Genomic DNA, 18,343 nt, shown 5'->3' on the forward strand with positions numbered 1-18,343 from the left:
GTTAACACTCAAGGTTATGTGACTCACCTTCTGCTGAATAAAGTCATGTGGCATTAGCTGGCATAGAATAATGGAGCTGCCCTGACCATGAGAGGGTTAACCCCTTGGCTGCAACGTTCCTTTTAAAAGGTCCAATAGACAGGCAGTAATGTTCCTTTTAAAATCCACAAATCAGTTTCAAAATTTGCGCCACCTATTTTGATGCGAGTACTTTGTGTGTTCATCGGCCCATGCTTGGGGATGCCAGTTCATCCTTTTAGCATCTTCCACACTGCATCATGCAACCACATGAGCCTAGTTTGCTTCAGGATGTCATGGCATAGTATAGGTGTCCATTGTGTCCGCCCCAGCCCTCAGCTTCACATGGTGAAAAGAAGAGAACAGGTGCTAGAGGTCGTATTTCACAGAAAAGGAAGTATGCACCTACTAGTGACAGTGATTCTTGTGGTTCTAATGTTGAATATACTGTAAAACCTCTGAAAAAACAAGCCAGCACACCACGCTCCAAGTGACGCCAACCCACCTATGTTACACCACTGTGACTTTCACACACTCAACAACTTCTACCCCTCTAGAAAAGCAACTGAACAAATGTAAATAAGTGATAGAAAGCAAGTGTGACTAAAACATAAGGAAAATGAAAGTGTCTCTTGTAAGCTGTTGTATGTAAATATCTTTTGTTGAGTTCTGCATTATTTGCTATTACTGAGTACTAAGTAGTTTTTCATGGTTTAGTATCACATTTTTGTGGGGGCACTCATCACCCACTCACTCAGTGCAGTGCTGCTTTGGGTGTCTGCCCTTTCCTTTCTTCCTTCCTTCCTCTTCTGTCTTTCTTTCCTTCATTCTTTCCTCTTCCTTCTGCCATCGGGTGACTTTACACTCCCTCTTCTGTCTTTTTTCCTTCATTCTTTCCTTTTCCTTCTACCAGTGGGCAACTCTACACTGAGTGACAAGCCAAATGGTTTCCTGTACACCAGGAAATCATTTACTATGCTGGGTAGTAACCATATAACCAAATTATGGCACCTGGTGGTTTAGTGAGTAATTAAGGCACACCATTCGGATGTTGCAGGTTTATATCCAAGGGATGGTTGGGGTTTATTGCTCACATAATGCCACTCAGGGATGAGTGAGGGTGGTCACTCACATCTTAAATGTTAGGGCACACTTGCCTAGCCCTGGACTCCTACGCTTCTCTTGGGCCAACATAGGATTGGATGATGGATGTATGGATGAATGGATGTTTGTAAAATAATGATTTTGAACTGCTAAGTGAACCATTCAAGAAAATGCAAAAAAAGTGATATGCACAGTGGAGTGTGGTCGGGAAATGAAGTGTGGTGAGCAGAGGGATGGGTGGTGGTTTGGTGGGTGACGGACAGCTACAGCGACACACACAAAAAAAAAAAAAAATGACGTTGCTTCCACCTCTGTCTGCGGCATCATAGGAGCATCTAAACATTCACTGATATGCTCATAGGTACGAAGTAGGGTTTTGCTTTCTTGTGCATTTTTTTTTTTCATGTGTATTAATATGAAAATTATTGCACTGAAAATGGGTAACATTTTGTGTGGGTTGCCACAACAGGGGTACTGCTCCCGCCACAGTTGACGCAGTCAAGGGGGTATCAGTATTAAAATTCGGGCTTCTGTGATTCACATGGTGGAATAATCATCTGACACTAGCTGGAATAGAATTCTACTTGTCTCAGCCATAGGAGGATTAGTGAATAGCTGTGTTGGTGTGGTGAATTGGATGATACAGTATATTAAAAGAGACGTCAGTGGGTGACATTCCGCCAGTCATGAGAGTGGTGTTGTACATGCGGTGTGTTATGTAAAAGCAGCTCACTATATATTGATATTGTGTGACAGTGCCTTGAGAACAAATGTTGTCTTCTGTGTGGAGCACTGCTGGGGTTTGGCCTGGATGCTTGGGTGGTGACTGGCAGCCGAGGGATCACGCAAGGGGATGTGACATCTGAAGTTTTCCACATGTGGGTCCTCACTAAGGGACCGTACTCTGCCATTACATTCTGGGATGTTGCAACAGGTCAGAATTTGTTCATACTGTATATTGTGCAATTTCTCCTCATTTTATGTACTTTTTTTTTTTTAACTTCTTACTTATTTTATTATTAAACTGATGGTGAATTGACACTTATTTTCATCTCAAGTTGCTCATGATTGCTGTAATTACTAGGCTGATAAGTTTAGGAGTAAGAAATGAGAATTCTTTGTGCTATATAAACCCTCAACAAAGAGCCAGCAGTATTTTTTATTTTTTATTTTTTTCAAGTAGAATGTAGCCAGCATACATCTTAGATGTTATTTAGTAAGGAATGTTTGTGCAGTCGAAAAATATGATGATATGTTATGGCCATATCTAAAGAATGTACCTGAGTAGGGTGCCAAAGAATAATTTTAACAGTATTGTTGAAAAAGGAAGGTACAGTACTGAAATACGAGGTGCTGTCCAAAATTTTCCAGACTGGAATCGCGATGCCTAAAGGGGTTGTAATAGCGTGATGTATCTCTAGGTGGCAGTACTAACATGCATTGTGAGTCAGTATGCCATGCAGTGCAGAGCTAGGTGGAAGCAGGGATTAGTGACATTCGTTTGTTTGCTGTCGTGCACACGTTGTCTGGCAGTTTTCGAGATGGATATCAAAAAGGAATAGCGAATTTGCATCATATTTTGTTCAAATCTTAGGATAAATGAAACAGAGACCATAGCAATTATTTAACAAGTGTTTGGTACAAGGTAGGGTAGTGGATGTTGGAGTGGCCCTGGTGAGAGAGGATAGTGTTTGGAAACTCCCTGTACTGTTGTTTGCAGATGATACTGTGTTGTTGAGTGAAGACGAAGGGGAGCTGCAAGGCTTGGTGGATGAGTTTGGGAGAGTGTGTAAGAAACGGAACCTAAAGGTGAATGTAGGGAAGAGTAAAGTGATGGTCTTTGAGAGAGGTGAAGTCAGTGAATGTACAGCGAGGTTGGATGGTGAGGAATTGGAAAATGTGAGTACATTTAAGTATTTGGGTAGTGTGATGAGTAAGGATGGAGGTTTGGAGGGTGAAGTGCTTGAAAGGGTACAGCAGGGAAGAAAGGTTGCTGGTTCCTTGAAAGCAGTGATAAGAAACAGGGAAGTGAGCATGGAAGTAAAAAAGTTACTACATGACAGTATTGTGATACCAACTCTAACATACGGAAGTGAAGCTTGGACATTGTTGGAAGGACACAAGTCAAGAGTGAGAGCAGTGGAAATGAGTTATTTAAGAGGAGCCTGTGGAGTCACGTGGAGAGACATGCTGACGAATGAGGATATAAAGGAGCGTTGTGGTGTGGATGTGGATGTGATAGGAAGCGTTGTGAGGAACACACTGAGGTGGTTTGGCCATGTGGAGAGGATGGAGGGTGAAAGACTGACGAAGAGAGTGTATATGAGTAAGGTGGAGGGTGGAAGAGGGAGGGGGAGACCGAGGATGAGATGAAGGGATGGGGTGGAGAGGTATATGAGAGAGGGGGGTGTGAGTTGGGAGCAGGGCAGTGAAATGGCGGGGGACAGGGCGACTTGGAGGCGATTTGTTTGTGGCCACCCCAAACGGGATTGAGGCGTCTGGCAATAGATAGATAGATAGATAGTTTGGTGAGCAGTCTCTTGGGCGGACACAGGTGTTTCAGTGGCATACGCGGTTCAGGGTCAGTTGAGCATCAGCCAGACAGGTGAAAAGCAGTGTCAGGAGCATATTGATTATTTTCTTTTACATCAAGAAGATTGTGCACAAAGAATTTGTCCCTGCTGGCCAGACTGTCAGTTCCAACTTCTACTGTGATGTTTTGTGGCAACTGCGTGAAGATGTGAAGAGGCAGCACTCCGACCTTTGGCGAGACGACAACTGGCTGCTTCAAGACGATGATGCCCCGGCTCACAGTTTGCTCGACACCAGCAGTTTTTGGCCAAGAACAACGTGGCTATCATCCCCCACCCTCCTTACTTGTCAGATATGGCCCCCTGTGACTTCTTTCTGTTCCCAAAAAATAAGATCAAGCTGAATGGGCGTGATTTTGATAACATTTAGGACATCCAAAAGGAATGGCAGGCGGTGCTGAACACTATCATTGAAAAAGACTTCCAGGGAATATTCCAGCAATGGAGGAAGCACTGGGATTGGTGTATCAATGTACATGGGAACTAGCTCGAGGGTGTTGGTGGTCAATAGGAGCCATGAGTTTTCAGTTTTATATAGCATTAGTCCGGAAAATTGTGGATAGCACCTCATATGTAGTATGGAAGCAGAGATCATGGGTGAGAGAAGAGGGAGAAGAGTAACTGAAAGTGGTATCCAAGGACAGAACAGCTTGGTGGCAATTCTGTCATGGCCATCTTGTGTTGCAGTATTCTCTGGAGGGAGTAAGACATCAATAGCATTATGATAGTGATGATGAATTAATTGATTAATTGATAATGATTATTTACTGGTCTGTTCACCTAGCACAAGAGAGGCCACCAGCCAGTTGCTGCCGGGGAAGTGCTTTGTGTTTTCATATTAAAGAGATCTGTTATTACTCATGGTCCAGTCTTTACCCTGTTTTTCAGGTGGTCGCTACTTGCACAAGTTAGGTAAAAGGTCCAGCCATGGGTATGTCCGTGTGAGCAGCCTTTTCAACAACAAGCACTTCTATGCCAACTGTCAGGTAAAGCTTCTCTCTTTCATTGCCCAAGTTTTGCCTGTCATATTAACACTCGTAGTCCCCTATGGCACTCTTAATAGAATGAAATTATCAGGCATTAGTTAGACTAGATTAATGGAGTTATCCTGACTATGAACAGATTAATTGCAATATTACATTATTAACAAGGATTGTGGAAAGTATTAAGAATATGTGGAGTAAATGGGAAGTTGTTGAATGCCGTGAAGAGTATGTATGAGGATGCTAAGGCTGCAGTGCATGTGGACAGTGAACTAAGTGTATTTTTCTTTTTGAAGGTTGGATCGAAACAGGGATGTGTCATGTCTCCATGGTTGTTCAGTCTGTATATGAATGAGGTTATAAAAGAGGTACAAGGAAGGGCATTGGATGTTGGAGCATCCCTAATGAGAGAGGGCAGTATATGGAAACTCCCTGAACTGTTGTTTGCAGATGATGCTGTGTTGTTAAGTGAAGACGAAGGGGAGTTGCAAGGCTTGGTGAATGAGTTTGGGATAGTGTGTAAGAAACGGAAGCTAAAGGTGAATGTAGGGAAGTGTAAAGTTATGGTCTTTGAGAGAAATGAAGCCACTGAATGTACAGTGAGGTTGGATGGGGAGGAAGTGGAAAATGTGAGTGCCTTTAAGTACTTGGGTAGTGTGAATAAGGGTGGAAGTTTAGAGGGTGAAGTGCTTGAAAGTGTGCAGCAAGGAAGAAAGGTTGCTAGTTCTTTAAAAGCAGTGATAAGGAACAGGGAAGTGAGCATAGAAATGAAAAAGTTATTGCATGACAGTAGTGTGATACCAACTCTAACATATGGAAGTAAAGCTTGGACCTTGCTGGAGGGACACAAGTCAAGAGTGAGAGCAGCGGAAATGAGTTATTTGAGAGGAGCATTTGGAGTTGCATGGAGAGACAGACTGACAAATGAGGAAGTGAAGGAGTGTTGTGCTGTGGATGTGGATGTAATAGGAAGCGTTAGGAGAGACACATTGAGGTGGTTTGGCTGTGTGGAGAGGATGGAGAGCGAGAGACTGATGAGGAGAGTGTATGAGAGTGAGGTGCAGGGGAGGAGAGGCAGGGAGAGTTTGAGGATGAGATGGAGGGATGGAGTAAAGAGGTATATGATAGAGGGGAGTGTGAGGGGGCTGTGAGTTGGGAGCAGGTCAGTGAAATGGTGGGGGACAGGACAACATGGAGGCAGTTTGTTTGTGGCCACCCCTTACGGGCTTAAGGTGTCTGGCAATAGATAGATAGATAGATAGATAGACATTATTAACATTCAGGGTCTTATAACTTTCTCTGGCATGAGTTGGAATATATCAGTAAGATTGTCATGATCATGAGAGGATTAAAATTGTCATGATCATGAGATAGAGTGAGCACTCAGGCTTCCATGACATAACAGAATATAATTCTCTCTCATTAATTGGAATAGAATATTAGAGTGGTCCCAGCCATATGAGGGTTATTGATGACAGCACTCAGACTCAACTGGTGCACTCAACTGAGTAAAGTTGTCTGACAGTGGCGTGAATATTATTAATAGAATATTCCATACCATTAGAGGGTTAACCAAACATATTTTTTACTTTGGTTAAAGTGACTAGTGTTATCATTTGCCAAGAACAAGGTGTTACCTCCAGATCACAGAAATTTGTAAAGTAAGAGTGGCTGAAGAGTTTGTTATTAATGTAGCTAAGAGGTGGAGGCCCACTTTATTTTGAGAGAATCTGTCAAGCTTTATACATTGTAAGGATATGGTTATGCAGAATACATTGAGAATAGTAGAATGGCAAAATGCATGTCAGGCAGTGACGTGGATGGAAGTACAGTACAGGTATACCCCAGTTTAATGATGCAGTTGGTTAACCCCTTAACCGCGGGGTGTTACTTTCGTGACGCTTGGGAGCAAGGGATCATACCGCAGGGCGTCACTTTTGTAATTCCGTGTTATTTTGAATTTGCCCAGGCTTTCAAGTGGTGGCTTGTATCATCTATCAGTACTGCCAATGTCCAACACTAGTCAGCACTCCTAATCTCATCTGTACTCCCATCCATTGTTGACAGTTTAGCCATTCTCCCCATTCTTGACTCCCTTCCCTACCTCCCCTCCATTACCATCTCCTCTCACCTGCCCGGCCACGCTGCACTAAGTAAATCTTACCTGGAATTTTCCACTGATTTCATCCATTGAAATAAGCCCAATGCCCTATTCTTATACCAAATAATATATACAAAAAAGAAGTAAGGTATGTGATAGTGCCATACACCTGGAATTGGCTAATTATCACCTGACAACACCTCATGTGCACTCGTTCGCTAATTTTCCCTGTTTATTTCCCCTTGAAATATGCCGTATAATCTATTCTCGTAATAAAAATATATATAAGAAAGGAAGGGAGAAGCCTAAGTGATATTTACTTTCACCTGGAACTGCCTAATTTATTATGTATTGTCTAGATTTCCTGCCAATCATTTCATAGCGTATATATTAGCAGCTATCACCACGCTGACATTGGCAGCGTTGCATTCCCCCTAGGCCACCACAGCATTCAGTTTACTGTCGTCTTTCAAGGTGAAACCACATCGGCTTCGCGCTTGTCCAATTCCGCTGCTTTTTAGCCCCATGCAAGGGGCCCTGTGACTTCTACCCCTACTAAACCTCGTGTGGAAAGGGGTAAAGGGCTAAGTGACTGCTGTGGAATGTGAACTGGCTAATTTATCAATGAAAATGATGGACAGTGACTACAATCTTTCTGGTGACTAAAACAGTGCAAGTGGAAATGTAAATAATGTGTAAATAATGTGTAAACAGCAAGTGAAAGCAATGAATGTAAATATAAGTGAACAGTGGAAAATAGTTTTATAAGTTACTGCAAGTGACAGTGCATAACACAGTGTAAATAAAATAGAAATGTAAATAATGTAAATAAAATAGAGAATGTAAATAGAAATGTAAATGAGTAGTATTATAAGAATACGAGCATATATACTAGGAGTAATGAAAGTGAAAGTTTCACTCTAGCATGTATGAATACTATGAGTTATGAAAGTGGAAGTGAAAGTGACAGATTCGCTCTCAATGCTAGTATACAGGACGAGAAAGTGAATGCTACATATTTTACTGAAAGAGAAATTGAATGCCTACTGTGACAATAAACTACTATTACTGAAGGAAACTTATGGATAAAGACTGCAGATATATATACGTGTTATATAGTAATGGAAATATAAAGTGTGTGTTTTTATGAATAATAAATGACAGAATACCAGTGGCGAACGAGCATGTGGGAAGGTCATACGCGCTCGTAATTTCCATTGCTTTCACAGTTTTTTTTTTTTTTTTTTTTTTTTTTTTTTTTGAGTATGGATTCCAAACTATTTGAAAATCACAGAATAGTGTTTCTAGTGATAATATCAGGCTGTGGTAATCATATTACGGGGTGTCGGGAAGTGTAAAGTAGAGACTTCGTTACCCAACTTCAGAAGTCTCCACAAGTCCAACGGTACTCGACGAAGGCTCAACAAACATCCCAGGAGAAAGCTAAAGGTATGTGCCATATGCATATGTAATTATAATAATCTAGGACTAATAACTGATTTTTGGCAAATATTTTTACAAAGTCTGTCAGAGCGCGAATATCCTAGCGGGACACGCAAGTCGAGCCAAAACAACCCTGCGGTTTAGGGGTTAAGTAAAAACCCATCGCTAGGCGGGGTATCATATCTTGGGGTAGATTTAACATGTAAAGTGTAGGGATGCATTTTTGAGCCTCGGGTTTCCCCCCAACCAAGTCCTAAACCGACTCTAATGAATCCAAAAACAAGTTTCTAGCTAACCTTAACCCCCCAAATAGCTTTAAAACAACCAAAACTAAGCCAAAAAGCAGTTTATAACTCATCTCAACCCAAAAATAAAATTGAAAATCATCAAATATAAATCTGGAAAAATCAGACTTAGTAAACTGTACCCCAGAGTGTCAGTGTTCACCCCACCTATGACTAATCTGAGTCCAAAAACAGTTTATAAATCAACCTAAACAAAATTTGTCTAAAATATAAAAATTGGTAAAAAAAAAAATAAACAAAAAATCCTTTGTTAAACCAGGATTTGGCCATCGTTAGATGGAGTATGGTGGTATTTCTACCTCCATTGTTAAGCTGGGGTAAGGAATCTAGGGATATCGGATGTTGGGATATAGCTGTAGTAGGCAATGTGAGCACAATTAATCCTTTCAGGAAGGTGATGCATTTTTCCCACACCCACAGGTGTGGCCTAATATAGTGCTTGACCCTCACTCACTCAATTAGTTACTGTATTTTCTTGAAGATTTAGGTTCAGGCTTTATGGGAGGAGTGTTAGGAAAATGAAATTCAGCATTTAAACTTCTCCTGGGTCAGGTTTCAGGCTGGGTGGGATCCCTTGAGAGCTGCCACCCAAGGGGACAGTGGGACCTGGGTGTCCCACCCAAAGCCGTGAGGCATGGCCCTTTATCTTTTTTAATCTAGGAACACATATTTTTGCATGGTAGAGCTTCACTTACACCAGGTTATTAGCATAGTGGGACCCCTGAGGGCTGTCCCCCCATGGGAGGAGTTTCTCAAGCAAAGTTGTTATGAATGACCAAAGTTTTTAACTGAAGAACATGAAATTTTGCATAATAATAGATGTTCACCCTGGCCATGTTTTAGGAAGGATAGAACCATTTAGGGTCTCCTCTGATGGGAAAGGAGGAAGTCCCTTGGGGTCCCAGCAAAGTCATTATGCATGGCAAAATATTTTAACCCAGGAACACAGATTTTGATATTGGTAGGCTTTTACCCTAGCCACATTTTAGGCAGAGTGGGACCCCCCATGACTGCTTCCCACAGGTGGGAGGGGAGACAGGCTGCAGAGGGGACAGTGCCATATTTTTTTTTTTACTAAACAAGAAATTTTGCACAATGGTAGAGGTGACCCTCAAGAATCCTTGCCCAAAACCTTTATGCACAGTTGTGGTTTTTACTTTCATCATCATCATCATCACCAGTAGCAGTTAGGTCCACTGCAGGACCGGCCTATCCCTACCGAAGCAGGGACGATACAGCCAATGTATCTCTACCCAGTGGCTTAGGCTGTCTGGTAGAGACTGTATGTAGAGTGAGAAGTGCATGTGAGTGTGATTGTAGTGTTGTAGTGGCTTTGGATGTGTGTGTAGTCTGTGAACCAAGTGTAATTGGCCCACCTTAAGCCAACTGGGTGCAAGCATACTAGTATGCGACACTGATTTAACCACAGCACCCCTTATGTCTGCCAAAGCGGTCAGTGGCTCGATGAACGCTTCCCAAAGTTTTTACAACTCAGGCAGGAGGCGAATCTGTGTCCACCAGCATGCGAGACGCACACTCTACCACTGTACCACAGTTAGGAACATGAAATTTTGCATACAGGTATATGTTCACCCCAGCCATAACTCCCGTTGGCCACCCTTGGGGGGGGGGGTGACTGCTCTCAGGGAGTACAGTGCTATAGCTTTAAATGCAGGCACACAGGTTTGCAAAATACAGTACTAGACCTTCACCCAGACCAGGATTTATAGAGAGTGGGAACCCAGGGTTTGCCCCTCTGTCTCCCCTGTAAATAATTATTTCCTTTTCCTTACAATATTGCAGAGGTGAGTGTGGCTGTCAGACATATCCTCTGTCATTTTATATTATTTTCACTACCACTAGGTAATTTTATTCACCTTAGCAGAGATCTTTTGTGGTGAAAGAGTTAAAATTCATTAGGCCCTTAACTTTATTGAAATCTTTCTTTTTTTAGTTTATTCCAGCTACTACCAGAAATATGATTGTGGCTGTTACCACCAGAAATATTACTGTGACCGCTACCACCATTAGTAGAGACTGCTCATACTGAAGGGGTGAAGATGGTGTGGTATAGTGTGAAGTGCAGGGTATATGTAACAAAATGATTTTGGATTAAATGAAGACTGCAGATGAGTTAAAGTAAACCTGCATGATTTTATATCTGAAAATATAAAGTCTTTATGAGAGAACATATGGTATAAAGATGAATTATACTAGAAGTGTCTTTACATAGAGAAGCATATACCTCATCATAGAATTACTGGTAATGTTCCTAATGCAAGTTACTATACTTCCCTCTTTGCTTGAGACATCGCACATAGCTTTTTTGTACACACTTAAGTATGTGCATATGGTACTTGTCCATCACTATGGTAGCACTCACGTTAACAGCTCTCAAATATCCGGTAACATCAAACAAGCAGCAGAATCAGAGGGAACATTACAGAGAATGACAGGCAACAGTTATGATAAAGAAAATAAACAAACAAATAAAATGACTGCATTTAACCACCTTCAAGCTTAAGCCTTGGGTGCTATGCTGGGCAAATGGGTGTCTTCCTGTTTGTTCTAGTTTGTGTGTTTTGACCGAGGGATTGTATTGGTCAAGAATCTTAACCATCTGCAGGATAAATGAATCTCCGTGGCAGGTTATTGTTATGAAAATTCTTTTATTTTCATATTTTTCTACTCTAATGCAATACATATTAACTCTGTTCAAGTTGTGAAGTGTGTGATTGCTGTAATGGTGATAGAAAAAAAAAAGAAGTCATAATGGTATGCCACTGTGAATTCAAAAAGATTGGTAAATATGGCATGCAACAGTCCTACCATAATTACAAAGAGAGAGAGGATATTTGATATATACTGTACATGAAAAGTATGAAAGTAGACTGTGTGTGATAACCTGGTACATTTAGGCCTGTTTTCTGCTTACGTCATGACTTCCTATCCCATATCACATGCACTGGCATGACAGCAACTCAGCCCAGATGTTTTTGTGCCACTGTAACTGGAAAATTGCAGCTCTTAAAAGACCAGTGGTGCTGATGACTGATTGTAAGAAACAGAAAATGATGTTATTAACATTTGCGTTAACTGCAAAAGAAAAGTTTGAGGTTTGCAAGACATGAAAAAAAAGTGAAAACAGTACCAGGATCAAGTGGAATCTTATGATTCCACCTGATTTTCAGTATACTGCTAAGTTTAAGTTTACTTCAAGGAATACAGATGCTGAATAAGAGAAGTGCATTCATTCTGTATTGATTTGAAAATAAATATAGAATTGTACAACCTTGTCTTAGGATTGGTATGTTGCATACCATTATTTGCTTAGTCAATTGCATCACCGTAGCACCCATTGTCTTCAGTTCTGTGATGGAAGGTATTTACAGCTGTACATTGCTGTACAGATTATGCAATAATGCTTGTTTTGAAATCCTGATACTGTAATTTAGTTATTTAATTAATATATTTTTACAGTATATCAGGTGCATACACAGATAAATACACACTTCTGTTTTCTCTCAGGTCTGTATAAGTCCTTCTTAGCTATTCTTCCAAGCACTGTTGCAGTTCATACTCTCAGTCCAAGCCTTCACTCTCTCTCTCTCATACCAGTCTTCCTTCAGGCCTCAGACAAAATTGAATATTGCTGTTTTTCCCTGGACGACCCTGGTGCATGGCGTGAGTTGTCCCCCACTACCATCTCCAGCTTGACAGAGGGAGTTACTGGCCATGAGAGGCTTTTGCCATCTCTGAAGCCACCAGCACTTGATGGCAACCAGCGCAGCACATGTTTGGAAGCTGCCATCAAGGATCTCATCTCAGAGCATCGTGGTGTGAGTGGGAAATACGTGCTGCTGTGTTGTCATTTGCACAAAATATATCTCATGTTCTAAACTTACTGGAAAGCATCCTCTTACACCACAACTCAGCCAAACCTGCAGCTTAAGACAAAATAAGATCTGTGGGATCACCTTGCTGAATTGGCCAGATACCTGCAGTTTAGCTGGATGGAGTGATAGGACAGTTTCCGAGGAGTTATAAAGTGCTGGTAATGGGTTACACAAATGGAAGAGTCGACAGTGGTCTTGTAAATGGTGTAATGGTTCATTCTGGAGTACCATGGGGGAACAACAGTGAAAGGCAATTGAAGTCATCACCTTCATGTCCAAATCGGTCTGGGGCCACAGCAAAAGCATTATCTCACAAAGCATCAGAGGAGGAATTTGAACCTGGGATTGCATACAATTATAAAGTCAGCAGTGGGCTACAACTGTGTTTGATAATTTACTTCCCTGTTACTGAATGTAGTTTGGTCCCAGTATTATATCAGTAATTTAGATTAGTCTGCCAACCCAGTTGGGGATGAAGTTAAAATGGAATACTGTACTGTACTGAGTAAATTGAAGTTGGTAAAATTTCCTTGACATCACATGCAAGACTGCTGAAAGTGCCCACACCCAGTCTCATCACTACTCACTCCTTGTCTTCCTTCAGGACTGTGGCATGAGCACACACTTTGATTTCCATCTGGCCCAAGTTCTAACCCCAGCGCTTTGGTCATTTGAGGCTGATGTGATTAAGGGTTGGAGAGGTGAACAACGACAAGAACTCTTCTCAGCAGCACTGATGCACACTATACCAGAAGGCCACACCTTCAAGGCCATCCCACTGCAAGTCACACACACCTCCCCCTCCCGCCTGCTCTCTGCCATTCTCAGGTACATCTCACCATCTAACTGTACCTTTTTACGATTGCACTCACGAAGCAAAAGCTGGTGTTTTGTTTCATTTAGTACTGTATATATGTGTGTGTGTTGGGACGGGGGTGTAGAAGGACAGATAAGTGGGTTGATCCACCGCTTGTGGGTAGATCAAGGGCTAAGTTCACACAGAGCTGGGTCAAAGTTTGACCTTGCAAGATTAATTTAAACAGTTTTATCAGATTTAGACTGAACATAGTGGATGTTTTAAGGATGATGCAAGAACAGAGGAGTCTGATTGTTGAGAACTTGTGGTCAGATGTTAAGGTCATGGGTTAATTTTAAAGTTCAACCTGTGTGACTGTGTATTCTTCAACAGTTTTGATACAGTTTGGATTATCAGTCTGTGGAAGGGTTGAGGATCAGCCAGGGAATTAACTTACTGTTTTTTAGTAGAACAGATCAAAGGCCAGGGTCAAATGGCAAGGTGAACTTAAAGAGTCTTTATATGATTTGCACCAAGCATTGTGGAAGGGTTTAGGGTAAGGTAAGGATGAAGGGATTCAATTTTGATAATTAGCCAAAAGTCAAGGTCACAGGACATTGTCAACTCAAATAGTTTTTATCTGATTTGAACCAAACTTAGTGGAAATGTTAAGGGTCAGGCAAGATTAAAGTAAGTTGCTTTTAATAGCAATCATTTGAAAGTCACACTCACAGGGCGAAGTCAAATGATTGGCCCTTAGACTAAATGGTGGGCATTGGTATTGCATTCTTGTGCTTTTTTAGGGGGGAGGGGGAAGGGGTTAGTGTTATGGGATCCTTGATGTGAAACAGGTCTGGGTGTGGCAGTTGCCAGACGATTACATGAAGGAGTTTTACTGCCCACATTAACATGTGGGTGTGAGACTTTGGTGTAGCATGAAAATGAGAAGTCAAGAATTAGGGCAGTAAGAGAAGGGATTATTGAGAAATGTGTGTGGAATGTGGAAAGTGAATATTAAAAAAAAAAAAAGAAAAAAAAAAAGAAAAGAAAAAAAGTGCAACTTGTGAAAGCTATCTGTGGTAGGTTGGGGCACCCACCATCCACACACTTGATGTAGAGCAGTCTTCAGGTGATTGCACTGAGTAGCAAGTCAGATGGTTTACTGTAACCCAGGCAACCATTTACTGGACTAGGTGGTAATCATGCAAGCAATTGACACATGGTGATCTAGTAGGTTAAGATGTTCGAAGTAGGTAGGCCCTGCAGGGGTTTACATCCAAGAGATAGGTGAGGTTTTTTGCTCATGTAAAGGTAGTCGGGGAAGATGAAGCTGGTCACCCTTGCCTTCAGTGTCAAGACTGAGTTGTCTAGCACTGGTCATCTATGCTCCTTGTGGGGCAGAAAGGGATTGGATGATGGATGGATGATGAAAGATGTAGAGTAAGAAATGCTGTTGGCAGCAGAGTTGAAGAGTGTTTGCTCAGTTGGTATGGTCATATGGAGAGAATGGGTAGAAATAGGACAGTGGATAGGATTATGCAATTGAGTACGAAGGTGGGAGGAGGCATGGTAGGCCAAGAGGAGGGTGGATTATGGCAATGAGTTTTGAGTATGTGAGGTATGGATATTGAGAAAGCAGGGAAACAGGAGGGAATTGAGTTGGTTGGATGAATTTTGTATGGAGGAGCACATAACAATGGTTGGACCCCCCTCCCCTTTTTTTTTTTTTCTTTTTAATAGCCATAGGACTGACTGTCCAGTGGATATGAACGACATAGCTCTGTGTAGAGAAATTCAGTTCTTTCACATATCTCCACACAAAATAGTCATATACATCACAGAATAAGAGAATACAGTTCCTTACCTTCCTTTTGCAATGTGTTAAGAGTGACAGGCAAATTTACACTAAGTGTAACAGTGCTGCATCATTACTACAAATTAATTTTGCATATAATAATAAAATCATAAATATCATACTGAAGTATGTACAAAAATATTTTACTTCTTATAGTATTTTGTTTTGATAACTGTTTTATCATGCATTTCTTTATTTTCAGTATCACTAGCAGATATCATAGCAGTACTATCCTGAGCAGATGTTTCATTTGTCATGACAGCACTATGCCAAGCAGATATAGCACAACCTTCCATAATGAGTGCTTTTGCATGTGTAACAGAGCCAACCTGGCTTGGGACCCCCTTAGAGATGCCACCGGACAGAAAAAAATAGAACCAACATTCATGCTATCATTCAAAATATGCCACAAAAAGCCAGATGGATTCTGGTACTTATTTGGGATGTACTGCTGAATCACTAAGGCAGTACTATGAACTGCTGAACCTAGCTCCTAGGTGTTATGAAACAAGATGAATGTATTCTTTTTCTGAAAACTTTTAATTCTTCTGGCTCTTCTTTTTTTGACTTATGATTCTTCTGACAGTAAAGTGGTGTAAGATTCCAAGGTGTAGTGGATGCTTCTACTTTCAGCTACTGTACAGTACTGAAAATTAATAGCAGCCATACTGTCAGTTTGTGATTTACATGTTGACAAAAGAAGTGTATCTTTTGAGTAACAAAAGATCAGTCAGTATTACTTGTATCATTAATTTTATTTCCATCATTCTGATGACTTCCTTCTTCATTACTCTTGCTGTCAATATATTCCTTCTCTCTTTTATCTTTATTTCTAGCAAGTACCCTAACCAGTTCTTCCTCTTCTGCTGCTCTTTCAGCCTCCATTTCTCTTTGTTTATCAGTGCCTTTGCAACACCACACATATCCTCAGCATTCTGGATTTAAAAAAAAAAAAAAAAAAAAAAAAAAAAAAAGCCTCTTTGCACTCCATACAACTCAAATTATCGTGGTAGGTGGTGGCAGCCTTCATCCACTCTCTTGATGTAGTGCTGCCTGCTTCTTCCTTCCCCTTTCTGTTGCTGTATCCGCCCCTCTCATTTACCTTCTTGTCTTTTTTATTACTCTTCTTCCCAACTGAAGTGGTGGTTCACTGAGTGATGAGCCAGATGGTTTCTGGTAACACCCAGGTAACCATTTATAACACTTGGTGGTAACCACATAACCAGTTTACAGGGTTAAGTGGAGCCCAATATGGTGCCCCTGTGAACTGGGTGGAGAAAAGCAATCACATATTCATATTATGAGGTAAAGTGGAGCCTGCTAGGATGTCCCTGTTAACGGGGTGGAAAAACGCAGCCACATGACCTTAATACGGGGATAAAGAGGAGCCTGCTATGGTGCCCCTGTTAACTGGGTGGAGAAATGCAAATGCAGTGTCAATCCAGGAATCAAACCTCCACAATTTTCTCCACACCTCGCTGTGACAAAGCACTGTCAGCTGCGAGGGAACATTTGTTCACTGCGTGGGATGGCCCCACATAAGTGGTTGCTTGTCTGTGGCTGATGGGTCTGCTCAGTCAGACAGACTGGGGTTTCAGTAACAACAAGAACTCAAATGATGTGCCTGAAGTGAATTTAAGCTGTCATCTGTCAAGAGATGTGAACTTAGGGAGCGTACTACTGTAAGTGGAAGGTGCTGGAACCTGAGTGAATTAGATTTCATGTAATTATGTCTGGTGGGCCAACTGAACTGGGATTTTGTTTCAAGATCCCAGTACAACTATATACTGTACCTCTTTCCTGTTCTTGTTCCTGTTTCACAAGTTGTTTCTTCTTCCTCTTGGATACTCCCTCTCTCCTCCTTTTTGATACCCCCTCTCTCCTTTTTTCACTTCCTCTATCCTCACTGTATGTAATCCACATTTTTATAAAACTTCTTCTGCCACCAGCTCGAGTGTTGGGAATGATGTGGTGGGATGTCGAGGCCAAAATGTGAAGTTGGCTGTGCGTGTCGTCACTGTATGCTATCCCCAGGATGTAGCTGCGACTTGGACCATGGTAGCTTGCTCCTACCTGCCACCTTCCTGATCCATCAGGCTCATAGTGTGGCTGTTTGTTGTGTGATGTGGCAAAGCAATATACATTTTTTTCAGTTGTTGTGCAAAGTCACAGCATGTGGTATGGGTATGCAAGACTGTACAACAGAACTCATATTAACTTGCTTCATCCTTGCATTGGAAAAAAAATTTAGCATATCAAGCAAAAGTCTCTGTGACTCAGCCTTCGCCCTGTAAACCTCTTTTCTAGCTCTATGCTTTGCAGCCAAGTATTCCTCTCTGTTACTACCCTTCTTCCATAAAAAGCCTTTTCTCCTTAACTGCAGCTTCTACACCCTCATCCTACCACCAAGTTATTTTCTCTTGGTGGGCCTGTTGTCCATCCACAACAATTGTGCAGGGGTAAAGAAGGAACGGAGTCGGCTTAGGACACCTAATCTCGTAGCAGCAGATTTTACAAGAGATGTAACATGATATTTCCAAGACAAGTCCCGAGTATATGAAACCCCAAGCATGTTCAAGGATGATGCAGCATTAAGCTGAATATTGAATCGGTAACCCACAAGTGGTTGCTCTTGAGGGCTTTGTACAGTTCTTTAGCCACCACTCTTCCCATCGTGCTATAGAAGGCATCTCTTACTGCTTGGTTTTTCTATCTATCTATCTATCTGTAGCCCGACGCCCTAATCCCGCAAAGGGTGGCCGCAGACAAAATGTCTCCAAGTCGCTCTGTCACCCACCATTTGACTACCCTCCCCCCAGCTCACTCCCCCCTCCCTCATATACCTCTCAACTCCATCCCTCCACCTCATCCTCGGTCTACCCCTCCCTCTCCCTTCCTCCACCTCACCTACATACACCCTCTTAGTCAGTCTTTCATTCTCCATTCTCTCCACATTCCCAAACCACCTCAGTGTATTTCTCCTAACCTTCTCAACCACATCCACATCCACCCCACAACGTTCCTTCACTTCTTCATTCATCAACCTGTCCCTCCATGTCACTTCACATGCTCCTCTCAAGTAACTCATTTCCATTGCTCTCACTCTTCACTTGCTCCCCTCTTGCAAGGTCCACGCCTTGCTTCCATACGTCAGAGTAGGGATCACAATACTATCATGCAGTGACTTCTTAACTTCCATACTCACCTCCCTTTTCTCATCACTGCTTTCAGTGAACCAACAACCTTCCTTC

General features: G+C 41.8%; 1 protein-coding gene across 3 annotated transcripts in view; it reads left to right on the forward strand.

Annotated features, from left to right (window-relative positions):
* The window catches only part of LOC145417897 (centrosomal protein of 76 kDa-like), a 76,159-nt gene extending 58,916 nt beyond the window's left edge, over window positions 1-17,243 (forward strand). For all 3 annotated transcript variants that reach the window (XM_080286516.1, XM_080286515.1, XM_080286517.1), the window contains 5 exons: window positions 1,879-2,056; window positions 4,602-4,699; window positions 12,175-12,384; window positions 13,046-13,269; window positions 17,042-17,243. In XM_080286516.1, coding sequence (XP_080142642.1) covers window positions 1,879-2,056; window positions 4,602-4,699; window positions 12,175-12,384; window positions 13,046-13,269; window positions 17,042-17,180 — 849 coding nt within the window. In that variant the 3' untranslated portion in view covers window positions 17,181-17,243. The remainder of the gene's footprint in view (window positions 1-1,878; window positions 2,057-4,601; window positions 4,700-12,174; window positions 12,385-13,045; window positions 13,270-17,041) is intronic.
* The last annotated feature ends 1,100 nt before the right edge of the window (window positions 17,244-18,343 follow it).

Source organism: Coenobita brevimanus, chromosome 111, assembly GCF_032717465.1.
Source record: "Coenobita brevimanus isolate Jiangsu-jjx chromosome 111, ASM3271746v2, whole genome shotgun sequence".
In the NCBI taxonomy this organism is placed as follows: Eukaryota; Metazoa; Arthropoda; class Malacostraca; order Decapoda; family Coenobitidae; genus Coenobita; species Coenobita brevimanus.